The sequence below is a fragment of the Tauraco erythrolophus genome, chromosome 2, assembly GCF_009769465.1.
Source record: "Tauraco erythrolophus isolate bTauEry1 chromosome 2, bTauEry1.pri, whole genome shotgun sequence".
Taxonomy (NCBI): domain Eukaryota; kingdom Metazoa; phylum Chordata; class Aves; order Musophagiformes; family Musophagidae; genus Tauraco; species Tauraco erythrolophus.
This window is the reverse complement of record NC_141466.1, coordinates 6,215,266-6,227,828: the sequence shown is the minus strand read 5'-3', so window position 1 is coordinate 6,227,828 and position 12,563 is coordinate 6,215,266. Positions and strand designations below refer to the sequence as shown.

At 44.2% G+C, this 12,563-nt stretch overlaps 1 protein-coding gene across 1 annotated transcript in view; it reads right to left on the bottom strand.

Annotated features, from left to right (window-relative positions):
• MAP7 (microtubule associated protein 7) overlaps positions 1–12,563 on the bottom strand; it is a 125,161-nt gene that overhangs the window by 51,816 nt on the left and 60,782 nt on the right. Inside the window, exon 3 of the mRNA XM_086631958.1 lies at positions 5,708–5,776. Within this exon, the coding sequence (XP_086488084.1) occupies positions 5,708–5,776 (69 nt within the window). The remainder of the gene's footprint in view (positions 1–5,707; positions 5,777–12,563) is intronic.

Sequence of the window (12,563 nt, the reverse complement as noted above, 5' to 3'; positions counted from 1 at the left end):
AAACCATGCCTAGCTATGCCACTGCACAGAGTTGCCCAATGCATGGTGTAGATTAACATCTGGCTGATGTTAAGAAGTGGCTGACTTACATGCAGTCACTTCAGTATGCAGACACAGGTCAAGGGGTAACTATTCCTTCTCTCTCGTGGCTGGCACACGAGATTCACAAAACATGAATTTCTGTAGCATGAGTATTTAGTACTGGTGGAATAATGCACGTCTAATATGAATTCCACTGAAAAACAAGGATTCTCTTCAAGAGCTGTCAGCAAAGTCAATGTAACATTGAGTTGACAGAGCATGATGAGACACTGGGGAGCAACGTAAAGTCCTGCTTCTTTCAGAATGTACTATTCTCCTTCCAGGTTTTTTTTGTGCTTTTTTTTCCCCCCGTCTTGAGAGATTTCCCTACTGGGGAGAAGCAGCAATTCTTCAAAGAGGCAGGAGGGGTACATGGACAGGCAAACCAAAAAGGTCTCCCTTAAGAATTCCTAATTATAAGCAATGGAAGGAATAAAATGAATTTTTAAAGCTGCCCTCTGCCATTCTTTTTGAAGATATCCAATTATTTTTCCTATATCACACACCTGGTAGTGTTCACACACAGCCCCTCTCCCAACACCCCAGGATGTTAGAACAATCCTAAAGAATTCCCATTAAGTTGCAGGCTATGCAGAGCGTAAGTCTATTCTGCACACGTTTGGGATCAAAGAACTAAATCAATATCAGCACAAAGACAGGGATAACACCTTTGCAGCAGACCAGCTTTGTCTTTGCTCTGCTAGAAGCTGGTGCAAATCTTCGGCTGTTTATTAAAATGTCTTTTCTAAGCCTTAAAAATGATCCTTCATAGTTTGGCTACAAGCCCAACCTCCAACAACTGCATTCGGAATCTAGCTGATCTGCTGACACCCCCAGTACAAAGCTTCAACAGCTTCAAACTGTTGCAAAACAAGAAAGTTCACTGGCCCTGCTCCCCATTTTATTTCTCATGTCTCTGCTCATTAACAACCTGTCAGGAAAATACCTGGAGGACTGGTATTCCTTCTTTTTCAGTAGGAATACCAGGACAAACACACAAAGTACTTAGTACTCTCTCTTACTCATATTTGTCATCTGGGAATAGCTTTAAGTTGCTGCACAAGGAGATGGGACTATGTCATTTGCAACAAATCCTGCAAGAATTCCTCAATTCTTACAGAAATAATTGGTAACTGAGCGGATGCAAAGCCTTACAGAGCATGCTCCAGGAAGATCCACATGCTGCCGTAGAATTCACAGTCTGGTTATGATGCAATACGTGTGAGCTCACGTTCAGCAATCTATTTCACTACACTTACATAACATACAAACGCTTAATATTATGCGTGAGAGAGATGCTTGGAGATTAAATAAGCCACAGTTCTATAAAGGGGAAATTAATTTTCATAGAATCATAGAATGACATAGGCTGGAAGGGACCTTAGAGATCATCTAATCCAACCTCCCTGTCATGGGCAGGGATGCCTCTCAACTAGATCAGGCCACTCAAGGCTCTGTCCAACTTGGCCTTGAACACCTCCAGGGAGGGGGCATCCACAACTTCTCTGGGCAATCTATTCCAAAGTCTCACCACCCTTGTACTGAAGAATTTCTTTCTAAGATCTAAATCTGTTCTCCTTCAACTTAAACCCATTTCCCCTTGTCCTATCAGTGGACACTCTTGTAAAAAGTCCTTCCCCAGCCTTCCTGTAGGTTCCCTTCAGGTATTGGAAGGCAGCTATTAGGTCTCCCCAAAGTCTTCTCTTTTCAAGGCTGAACAATTCCCGCTCCCGCAACCTGTCCTTGTAGCAGAGGTGCTCCAGCCCCTGGATCATCTTTGTGGCCCTCCTCTGAACACACTCCAACAGATCTATGTCTGTTATGGTGGGGACACCAGAACTGGACACAGTATTCGACGTGGGGTCACACAAGAGCAGAGTAGAGAGGGAGAATCACCTCTCTTGACCTGCTGACCACGCTTCTCTTGATACATCCCAGGATGCAGTTGGCCTTCTGGGCCACATGAGCGTACTGCCGGCTCATGTTGAGTTTCTCATCTATAAACACCTCCAAATCCTTCTCTTCAGGGCTACTTTCAACCCACTCTGTGCCCAGTTTGTGTTTGTGCCTAGGATTGACCTGACCCAGGTGAAGGACCTTGCATTTTGACTCGTTGAAGCTCATGCAGTTTGCACTGGCCCATTTCTCAAGCCTATCAAGGTCCCTCTGGATGGCATCTCTTCCCTCAAGTGAGTCCACAGCACCACACAGCTAGGTGTCATCAGCAAACTTACTGAGGGTGCACTCGACGCTGTCATCCATGTCGCTGACAAAGATGTTGAAGAGCACTGGACCCAGAACAGACCCCTGAGGGACACCGATTGACACTGGTCTCCATGTAGACATCGCACCATTGACCACAACTCTTTGAGTGCGACCATCCAGCCAGTTCTTTATCCACTGAGTGGTCCATCTATCAAATCCGTGTCTCTCCCTTTTAGAGACAAGGATGTCATGTGGGACAGTGTCAAACACCTTGCACAAGTCCAGGAAAACGACATCCGTTGCTTTACCCACATCAACCAGCGCTGTAGCTTTGTTGTAGAAGGCCACTAAATTAGTCAGGCACGACTTGTCCCTAGTGAAGCCATGTTGGCTGTCACCAACCACTTGGTTATTTTTTATGTGCCTTAGTACAGCTACCAGGAGAATCTGTTCCATGATGAGAATCTGTTCCATGATAATTTTGCACCTATTGCTGGAAATTAAGCCTCTAAACTACATACAGAACTAGCATTTTTCACAAACTTAACAACACTTACTGTCAGTTCAAAATTATTTTTAAGAATTCACTGTTCATTTAAAAGAGCTTAGAAGCCATGGGCAGTATTTTGCAGAAATTCAGCACTGAAACGTCAGTCATTTTTGGTCCCCAATTATACTTACAAAAGAAAAATATAAACTTTTCAAATCTCCTATATAATTAATACACACTGAACTCTTGAACGCAGTTGACGTTTGTAGAAATTAGGTTGTAATTTTGCTAAATTAGTAATTGTCATATGTACTTACTACATATGGCCAGTTTCTGTGGCTCAGGTAACTATCAGCTGCACGCAGCGTGACTTCAAAAGTCAGACTGCTACTATTCTTTTCCATCTATAATCCTCTCAATCTCTTCTCACAAATGGCTGCTTCCCTTCTGCCCTTGACTCCTAGGGTGCCGATTTCTTGTTCTAAAGAAACTAAAAGAGATATCCAACAGCATCCTGGGCTGCATCAAGAGGAGCGTGGCCAGCAGGTCGAGAGAGGTGATTCTCCCCCTCTACTCTGCCCTCGTGAGACCTCACCTGGAGTACTGCGTCCAGTTCTGGAGCCCCCAACATAAGAAGGACATGGACCAGTTGGAGAAGGTCCAGAGGAGGGCCACGAAGATGATAAGAGGGCTGGAGCACCTTTCCTATGAGGACAGGCTGAAAGAGTTGGGGCTGTTCAGCCTGGAGAAGAGGAGGCTCTGGGGTGACCTTATAGCGGTCTTCCAGTACCTCAAGGGGGCCTACAAGAAAGATGGGGAGAGGCTGTTCAGGACGGCCAGTTGTGATAGGACAAGGGGTAATGGTTTTAAAATAGAGGGAGGTAGATTCAGGTTGGATATTAGGAAAAAATTTTTTACTATGAGAGTTGTAGAACACTGGAACAGGTTGCCCAGAGAGGTGGTGGATGCTCCATCCCTGGAGACGTTCAAGGCCAGATTGGATGAGGCCCTGAGCAACCCTGATCTAGTTGGAGATATCCCTGTTCCTTGCAGGGGGGTTGAACTAGATGACCTTTGAAGGTCCCTTCCAGCCCTAACCATTCTATGATTCTATGATCCAGTGGAAAACAACAGCCGGTTTGTAAGTTAGTTCACAAGAGTGCTGCGGGGCAAAAGAAATGTCAGCCACAGCAGGAATTGCAAAGATACATTACTTGGATCTCAAACTCGCTTCCCTTTGTCTAGCTCCCTCTGCACTGCTATGCACACATTGAGTTGCCTTGGACTCGGAATTTGTTCAGCCTGTAGACACCTTCCAGACAACAATGGCATTGTTTATAGCGACAGCTGTCACTCCTCCTAGAAACTCTTCGGTTTGGTTTTTAACCAAAACAATGTTTGTCACAAAATTCATATGCAGACTAAAGAAAACAACAAACGTCAAACAAACAACAAACAAACCAACCACCAGCTCTCAGGAATTCACTCGTCAACACCGACTCTCATCAGCTGAGTGCAGAGCTAAACCCTGCACACCTGCCTATGCCCTCCCTCTCGCCAGCCCCAGGAATTTTGCGTTCCTTTCTACACACCAGCATAGATGAAGGGAACATAGGAGCAGCTAGGACACCCCGCTGAGAAGGGAAAACTGGGATTGAACTACTGCAGGACAAAGTGGATATTGAATACTGTCCAGTGCCAAGAGTTCTGTATTTGCTGTGAAAGTGGGTAATGTTGTTATCTCCATTCTCTCCTCTTTTTCCCATTGCCTTTCTGAATGAGAGCAGCCATGAATGCTGTGCTTTGTGCCGGATCCAGCACTGCCTGGCAGAGCACGTGAGGTGCGATCCGAACACAGACAGCACTGGGGACGTAGGCCAAAGGTACCCAGTTTGGGGACAGAGAAGAGTCTGTCAGGATGAAACAGCCACCGAGCTGCCAGACTGTCCACGAGCTGAAACGGGGATGCTCACAGCGTCCCTGGGCCTCAGCACCACGCGCACCTATGTTTTCTCAGGCATCTATACCAGATCGTTATTAATGGCACACTTTAAGCTTGGGTACCTGAATTGCAACATTGGCAGAAATTAGGTATTTTGGTGCTCTGCTGGATCTTGGTCCAAGCATGCGAATGGAACCGACTCATGGCATCAAGGACTACACTAAGCATTTTAGTGCATAGACTTTCAACTGTGTAAGTGAACAGTGAATTAAATCCAAACAACGTACCAAATGGGTATTGTGAAGTAACGACAAATATCTGCCCACTACATATTTTACAGAGCATGGCATGCTTCGTGGTAAGTGAAGAAACGTCTGAACAGAAGCACATTTATATAAAGCTGTAAATCTTTGGCTACAGCAGATCATTCTGCTGTATCGTGATAGGAGAAGGGGCAATGGATTTAAACTGAAAGAGGGCAGATTTAGATTAGATATAAGAAAGAAATTCTTTACATTGAGGGTGGTGAGGTACTGGAACAGGTTGCCCAGAGAAGTTGTGGATGTCCCATCCCTGGAGGTGTTCAAGGCCAGGTTGGATGAGGCTTTGGGCAACCTGGTGTAGTGGAGGGTGTCCCTGCCCATGGCAGGGGGGTTGGAACTAGATGATCTTTGAGGTCCCTTCCAACCCAAACCATTCTATGATTCTATGATTCTTGTGCAAGCACAGATGCAAGTATAGTGGCTTCTGTTGCCTTATCTCACTTCCCAACCCTACTTCCTAAGCTGTATTTTTTTTTCAGTTTTGCTTCTTTGCAAACAATCAGAGATTCCAGTCTAACTAAATATGAACAGTCACTGATAACAGTTTTGACTGAAACAGTCAGAGAATTATGAGAGGATCGAACATTACGGAAGTTCAAAGACAGCTGGTTTTCTACAACATTGAGGCAAATTGCCTTCTAACACGAAGCACGTGGAACGGCGTACCTGGTTTAGTTCCCGTGCCGCTTTGTCCTGAAGTGACTTTCTTGTCTTGTAGTTTAGAACCTTCAGCTGCTAAAATAAAGAAAAGGAAGGAGATTAATTAACCCTGTTTCTAAACAACAGCTCAACCACTCTATTATAATTCAACTTAAACATCGCCGAATTCCCTTTAAAACCAGGCAGTTCTGAAATACCACTTTAATACTATTCTACACCATTTTGCATGGAAAAAACCCTGAAGGTTACACAGAAAACATAGAAGCCACAATAAAAGTTCCCATTCAAATTGAGGAGAGAGCCACAAGAAGATTCCATTTTACAATGTTATTTCTAATAAGGTGTGTGATTTTTATTCATGCTATGCTAATGTTATACACGCAGCTCGTTTTCCCTCTTCCTTCCCAATGATGCTTTGGAAACCACTATTTCCAAAGAACAGCAGCTTTTAATTTTTTTTTTTTAAATTTAATTTCCCTTGGAGGAAGCCAGAGTAATCACACTGATAAAAGTAAGTTAGTGGGAATAACAGAATGAAACTGCAGAGCGCCTTTGAGGAACCAAACATTCAAATATTTTGCAACGTTTGGATGCAATGTGGAAACTGTGCTGCTAAAGGTGACGCGCAGATCCTCGGTTTCTAAAGGTATAGTACAAGACACTGGTAAATACTTCATAGACTCCTTACAAAGTACTAACACACTCATTATGCAGAACTGAAGAGAAGACAATTTATGACCTGAATGACATCTAACAGAGGAGATATTCCCATTATCCGGGAATATCTCACGGTCTGGCGAGGTCCCCGATGACTGGAAGAGAGGGAACATAACCCCCATTTTTAAAAAGGGGAACAAGGAGGACCCGGGCAACTACAGGCCAGTCAGCCTCATCTCTGTGCCTGGCAAGGTCATGGAGCAGATTCTCCTGGGAACCATGCTAAGGCACATGGAGAGCAAGGAGGTGGTGGGTGACAGCCAACATGGCTTCACCAAAGGCAGATCGTGCCTGACCAACTTGGTGGCCTTTTACGATGGGGTGACAGCATCGGTGGACAAGGGTCGACCAATGGATGTCATCTACCTGGACTTGTGCAAAGCTTTTGACACTGTCCCGCACGACATTCTTCTCTCTAAACTAGAGAGTCATGGGTTTGATGGATGGACCACTCGGTGGATAAGGAATTGGCTCAATGGCCGCACTCAGAGAGTAGTGGTCAACGGCTCAATGTCCAAGTGGAGACCGGTCACAAGTGGCGTCCCTCAGGGGTCCGTGTTGGGCCCGGCCCTCTTCAACATCTTTGTCGGTGACGTGGACAGTGGCATGGAGTGCACCCTCAGCAAGTTCGCCGATGACACCAAGCTGTGTGGTGCCGTCGACACGCTGGAAGGGAGGGATGCCATCCAGAGGGACCTCGACAGGCTGGAGAGGTGGGCCCGTACCAACCTCATGAAGTTTAACCAGGCCAAATGCAAGGTCCTACATCTGGGTCGTGGCAATCCCAGGCATAAATACAGACTGGGTGGTGATTGGATCGAGAGCAGCCCTGAGGAGAAGGACTTGGGAGTACTGGTGGACGAGAAGCTCGATATGAGCCGGCAATGTGCTCTTGCGGCCCAGAAGGCCAACCGCGTCCTGGGCTGCATCAAGAGGAGCGTGGCCAGCAGGTCGAGGGAGGTGATTCTCCCCCTCTACTCTGCCCTCGTGAGACCTCACTTGGAGTACTGCGTCCAGTTCTGGAGTCCCCAACATAAGAAGGACATGGACCAGTTGGAGAGGGTCCAGAGGAGGGCCACGAAGATGATAAGAGGGCTGGAGCACCTTTCCTATGAGGACAGGCTGAAAGAGTTGGGCTGTTCAGCCTGGAGAAGAGGAGGCTCCGGGGGGACCTTATAGCGGTCTTCCAGTACCTCAAGGGGGCCTACAGGAAAGATGGGGAGAGGCTGTTCAGGAGGGCCAGTTATGATAGGACAAGGGGTAATGGTTTTAAAATAGAGGGAGGTAGGTTCAGGTTGGATATTAGGAAAAAATTTTTTACTATGAGAGTGGTAGAACACTGGAACAGGTTGCCCAGAGAGGTGGTGGATGCTCCATCCCTGGAGACGTTCAAGGCCAGGTTGGACAAGGCCCTGAGCAACCTGATCTAGTTGGAGATATCCCTGTTCCTTGCAGGGGGGTTGGACTAGATGACCTTTGAAGGTCCCTTCCAGCCCTAACCATTCTATGATTCTATGATTCTATGATTATTTTCAATAGACTTTTGATCAGACCCTGTGAGCCTAGAAAGTGGTTAATTCTGGGGCTCTGAATGCCCTTTCAACAACCCTTTATAAAGAAAACCCAAAAGATTCATTATTATACTTCAAATCACAACCATATCCTTGGCTCAGCATCTATTTATAATTAAAAGCCAAGCCAGGACATTTGATGCCATAATTTTCTCAGGTTACTATTCATTTTCGTGTCCAGCAGCTCCACTACAGAAGTGTTTGAATCTAGAACACAAGGGTCTAAAGACAGACTGTAAGAATTCTAAGAAGCCTTCTGCAAACAGTTTGAAGTATTTTTATCCTTGCTTGTGAAGACAGTTATATCAATAAAGCTTAGGGGTGGGAAAAAAACCCCACACAACACAATTCACTTAAATTAAAATATCGTTAGAAATGAAAGTTGGAAAAAACTGATTAGTTCAGCTTTAAAGGTTAAACAGGCATTACTGTATTTGATTCACTTTAGAAAAAATAATTTTAAAATTTTTTTCAGAAGGCTTCAAGCAAGTTCCTGCACTTCTCAGCTTTCACAATATGCACTCAGGCCTTCGTGCCTCAGTGAGATCATTCCCTTCATAGCTTGACAAAAGTCTTTGTTTCCCCTTTACCTCCTTCCGCAAGCGTGTTTCAGGATGAATATAAAGGACAAAAGGCAGCAGGAGGAGCCTATGTAACACTTACTGTACCCTTTCTGCAGGGGGGAGGCAGATGAGAGAAATAGAAAAACAGCATTGATGAAATCTTTAGTGTTCAAGACAAATGTCTTGTTGGGATCAGCAGTCAAAAAAACCACATCATCTCACAAAAAAATCACGTGTGAAATTTTAAATAATTGTCAGAAAAAGACACTCTCCTCCCTGAGAACTGTATTAAGTCTCTTGTTCAACAGTAGTTACTTCTAGTGATCACCTAACAAACATGAATTCCAAATCACAGGAAGAATTGCCAGACCTTAAAGGCAGCCCAACAAAAGATTTCAGTATTTTGCCATTTTAAAGGCCTCATACAACGGATTAGTTTGACTTATAGGTAGAGCGACTGATTTTTGGCAAGGTAATCTTAGCAACACTGAACACTTGCACCTCCAGGCTTTGTAGGGTCTACCATTATTAAAACCAACACTTTTTACTTTCAGTGTTCCAAATGGGTGGTACTAAGCCTGGAAAAAAGTGTTTTATTCACAAGAGTAAGTGCATTTAAACTCTTCATATCTTACAAACTCTTTGTATCTTAATACTACAAAAAGTCCTGTTGTAATGCACAGGGAACCTACGTGATTCTCATCAGCCTGGCCTAGGCCATCATATAGAAAAGTTACAAAACAGTAAGAATATTGTTCCTGAGCATTAGTGAGAGATCTGATGTTCTACTAGCTTCAGCACAAGTTTCTTTGCATCTCTCATACAGTGCACACACATTATTTTCTCCAAGCCTTGCACCATGGGATTATTCAATACTCCGTTAACTTCAAAACAATGGTTTAAAGGCCATGCAGATGATACACTTGTAATAGAGCCTAGGCACACAGTGGAGTTTTTTCCATATTTCCTCTTCTCTGACATTTCCTTGGAATATTTTGTAACGCAGTTTGAGTACACACTCATATGACCACTCATACGACAAGTGATGAAGAAAGGAACAGATGGCACACCATGAATTTTAAAGAATCAGCACAAGTATTTAGTAACTAGTGTAGGTGTGCTCCCACATAAAATACCTCTTGCTCTGAGATACAAACAGATTAATCAGACAACTAGACATCTAAAATCCAAACCTAAATATTGACAAACTGGTTCCAGCAAGACTCAGTAAATAATCTAACACATGCAAGGAGAGACATTGTTCGACTACCTAGTACTGTCTCTGCTGCTTCGATAGAGGGAATAAAAGTTGCATAAAGAAATGTTAGAAATAAGAGGATATTTTTCTGTGAAGCATTCTGGAAACTTAAAAGGCTGAAGAAAGTCTAGGTAATAGTGTAGATATGTTGTGGGAAACAATCACAGAATTCGAGTTGTTGAGGCTGGAAGGGATCTGGAGATCATCTAGTCCATCCTCTCTGTTCAAAGTGGGGTTGCCTTGAGCAGGCCATGCCCAGTTGAGTTTTTAATATCTCTAAGGATAGAGACTCCACAACTGCTCTGAGTAACCTGTGTCAGTCTTTGACCACTCTACACAATAGACAAGTTTTTCTTATGTCTGAATGGTATCTCCTGTATTTGAATTTTGTGCCCATCATCTCCTGTCTTGTCACCATGTGCGACAAAGCAGGTCTGGCTCTGTCTTTTATTCCACCCCATGAGGTATTTTCTGATACCTTGCTGTTCTTTGGGTTTGTTTTTTTTTGTTCCAGAGTTTTTAATGTTGAACCAAAACACTAAGTGATTTGCTCAGAGCCACACAAGAGCCACGCTGGCCACCCATCGCAGTTGAAGGGGAGATCATATAGTAAACACTCTACCCTGACCTTCCACTGATGGAAAAAGCTGAAAAGAGCTGCACCACTCCACCTTCACTTTGCAAGGACCTGTTTCAGTGGACAGTCTTCCAACAGCCATCCACAAATGAACTCTCCTACCAGTTATTAAACTTTTCTCTTTGGCCTTCCTCCCCAGGTGAGGTGTTATCTAACATCCGTCCTCTTGGATAACACTTTCAGGTACGAAAGCCAGATGAAAAGCTTTGTCTAAAAGGGCCTACAAGGGCTCAAAAATACGCAACTTTACCCACCTATCCAGCACACGGATTTCAGAGACGGCATAGAAATCACCCACTGACCGAAGCACTTGCAGAATCAAAACCTTGTTTTCTTTCTGCACACATCAATGCAGCACTGTATTGTTGTGGTTGGAAGCCCAGCTCACCCCATTTTCTAAAGGTAGAAGTATCTATTATGAAGTTAAAAGTAATTTTAAAATTGAGCTGGATTATCCATCTTATTTCAGCTATTCCTGTTAAATGCTCAGTGACTGGGTAGCAACAGATGATGACAGAGCATTGGCCTGGTGTAAGGATTGCTTTGAACTTACTACTGTTATTGACTAAAGCAGTCAATACTACTACATAACTACAACTTCATGTTCAACATTATCTAACATGTCATCTGAAGTCACTGATGTAAAAACCTGCAGAAGCTCACTACAGGTTAGTGAAATTCCAATTTGCCATGAGACGAGCTTTGATGAAGCTGCTTCAAAGTTGTGGAATAATCTGCTCCAGCTGCCAGATATAGAGATTCCTTAAAGAAGTCAAACACTTTCTCCCCTCAATGAGTTTTCTCTACTTCCTTTCACCACATGCTTCTTCTCTAGTGTTAGTTAGACAGACCTTCATGAAATGCCTAACTGCAAGTATGTAAAGGTAATTTAACTAAGCAATAAAAGCCCAGACATACTCAAAATGCACATCTATCGGATGATTTTAAGATATGTGCTACAGATAATTGCTTAAAAGGATAGAACAGCATAGAACTTCAACTTTAAGGCAGATTTTGGGGATTAAAATGCAAGTGTGAAACAATACTGCAAACAATTCTTTTGGAAATACAAGTTAAATACCTAAGTTAAAATGGATTTTGTGTTGCCTAAATACCTAAGTGTATACTTGGTATCAAGTACCTAACTGAATCACAGAAAACAATGGAAAGAATCCAAACTAAGTTATCGTATTTTCTAATAGGAAAGAAGGAACTGCACCCCAGCAAACGTCTGAAAAGGGGAACTGTACAAGGGCTGCACAGTCACAGAATCATAGAATTATCTGGTTGGAAGAGACCTTCAAGATCATCAAGTCCAGCCATTCACCCTGCACTGTCAGGGTCCCTAAACCATGTTCCTCAACACCAAATCCACACGGTTTTTAAACACTTCCAGGGATGGGGACTCCACCACCTCCCTGGGATGCCTGTTCCAATACTTCACAACCCTCTCTCTAAAGAAATTTTTCCTGATATCTGACTTAAATTTCCCCTGGCGGAACTTGAGGCCATTCCCTCTTGTCCTGTCATTCATAACATAAGAGAAGAGACTGACCCCCCATCTCCTTATAACTTTCTTTCAGGTAATTGTAGAGAGCGACAAGGTCCCCCCTGAGCCTCCTCTTCTCCAGACTAAACAGTCCCAGCTCCCTCAGCCGCTCCTCATAGGACAAGTTCTCTAAACCCTTCACTAGTTTTGTTGCCCTTCTGTGAACCCGCTCCAGCACCTCAACGTCCTTCTTGAAGTGAGGGGCCCAAAACTGGACACAGTACTCCAGGTGTGGCCTCACCAGTGCTGAGTACAGGGGGACAATCACTTCCCTGCTCCTGCTGGCCACACTGTTTCTGATCCATGCCAGGATTCCGCTGGCTTTCTTGGCTGCTTGGGCACACTGCTGGCTCATGTTCAATCGGCTGTCGACCAGCACCCAGTCATAGATGAGAGCACAGGCAAGCCCAATGCATACATGCAGACAGCTACGGGTGCCTGACAGTTCAGATACACCCCTGGGCAGAGGGTGCACTGAGCAGTGAAGAGGAAATACCACCTTCCAGTTTCTTGTTCTAACTCCACAAGTGAGAGACAGAAGTACTGAAAAACAGCCAGGAGAAAAAA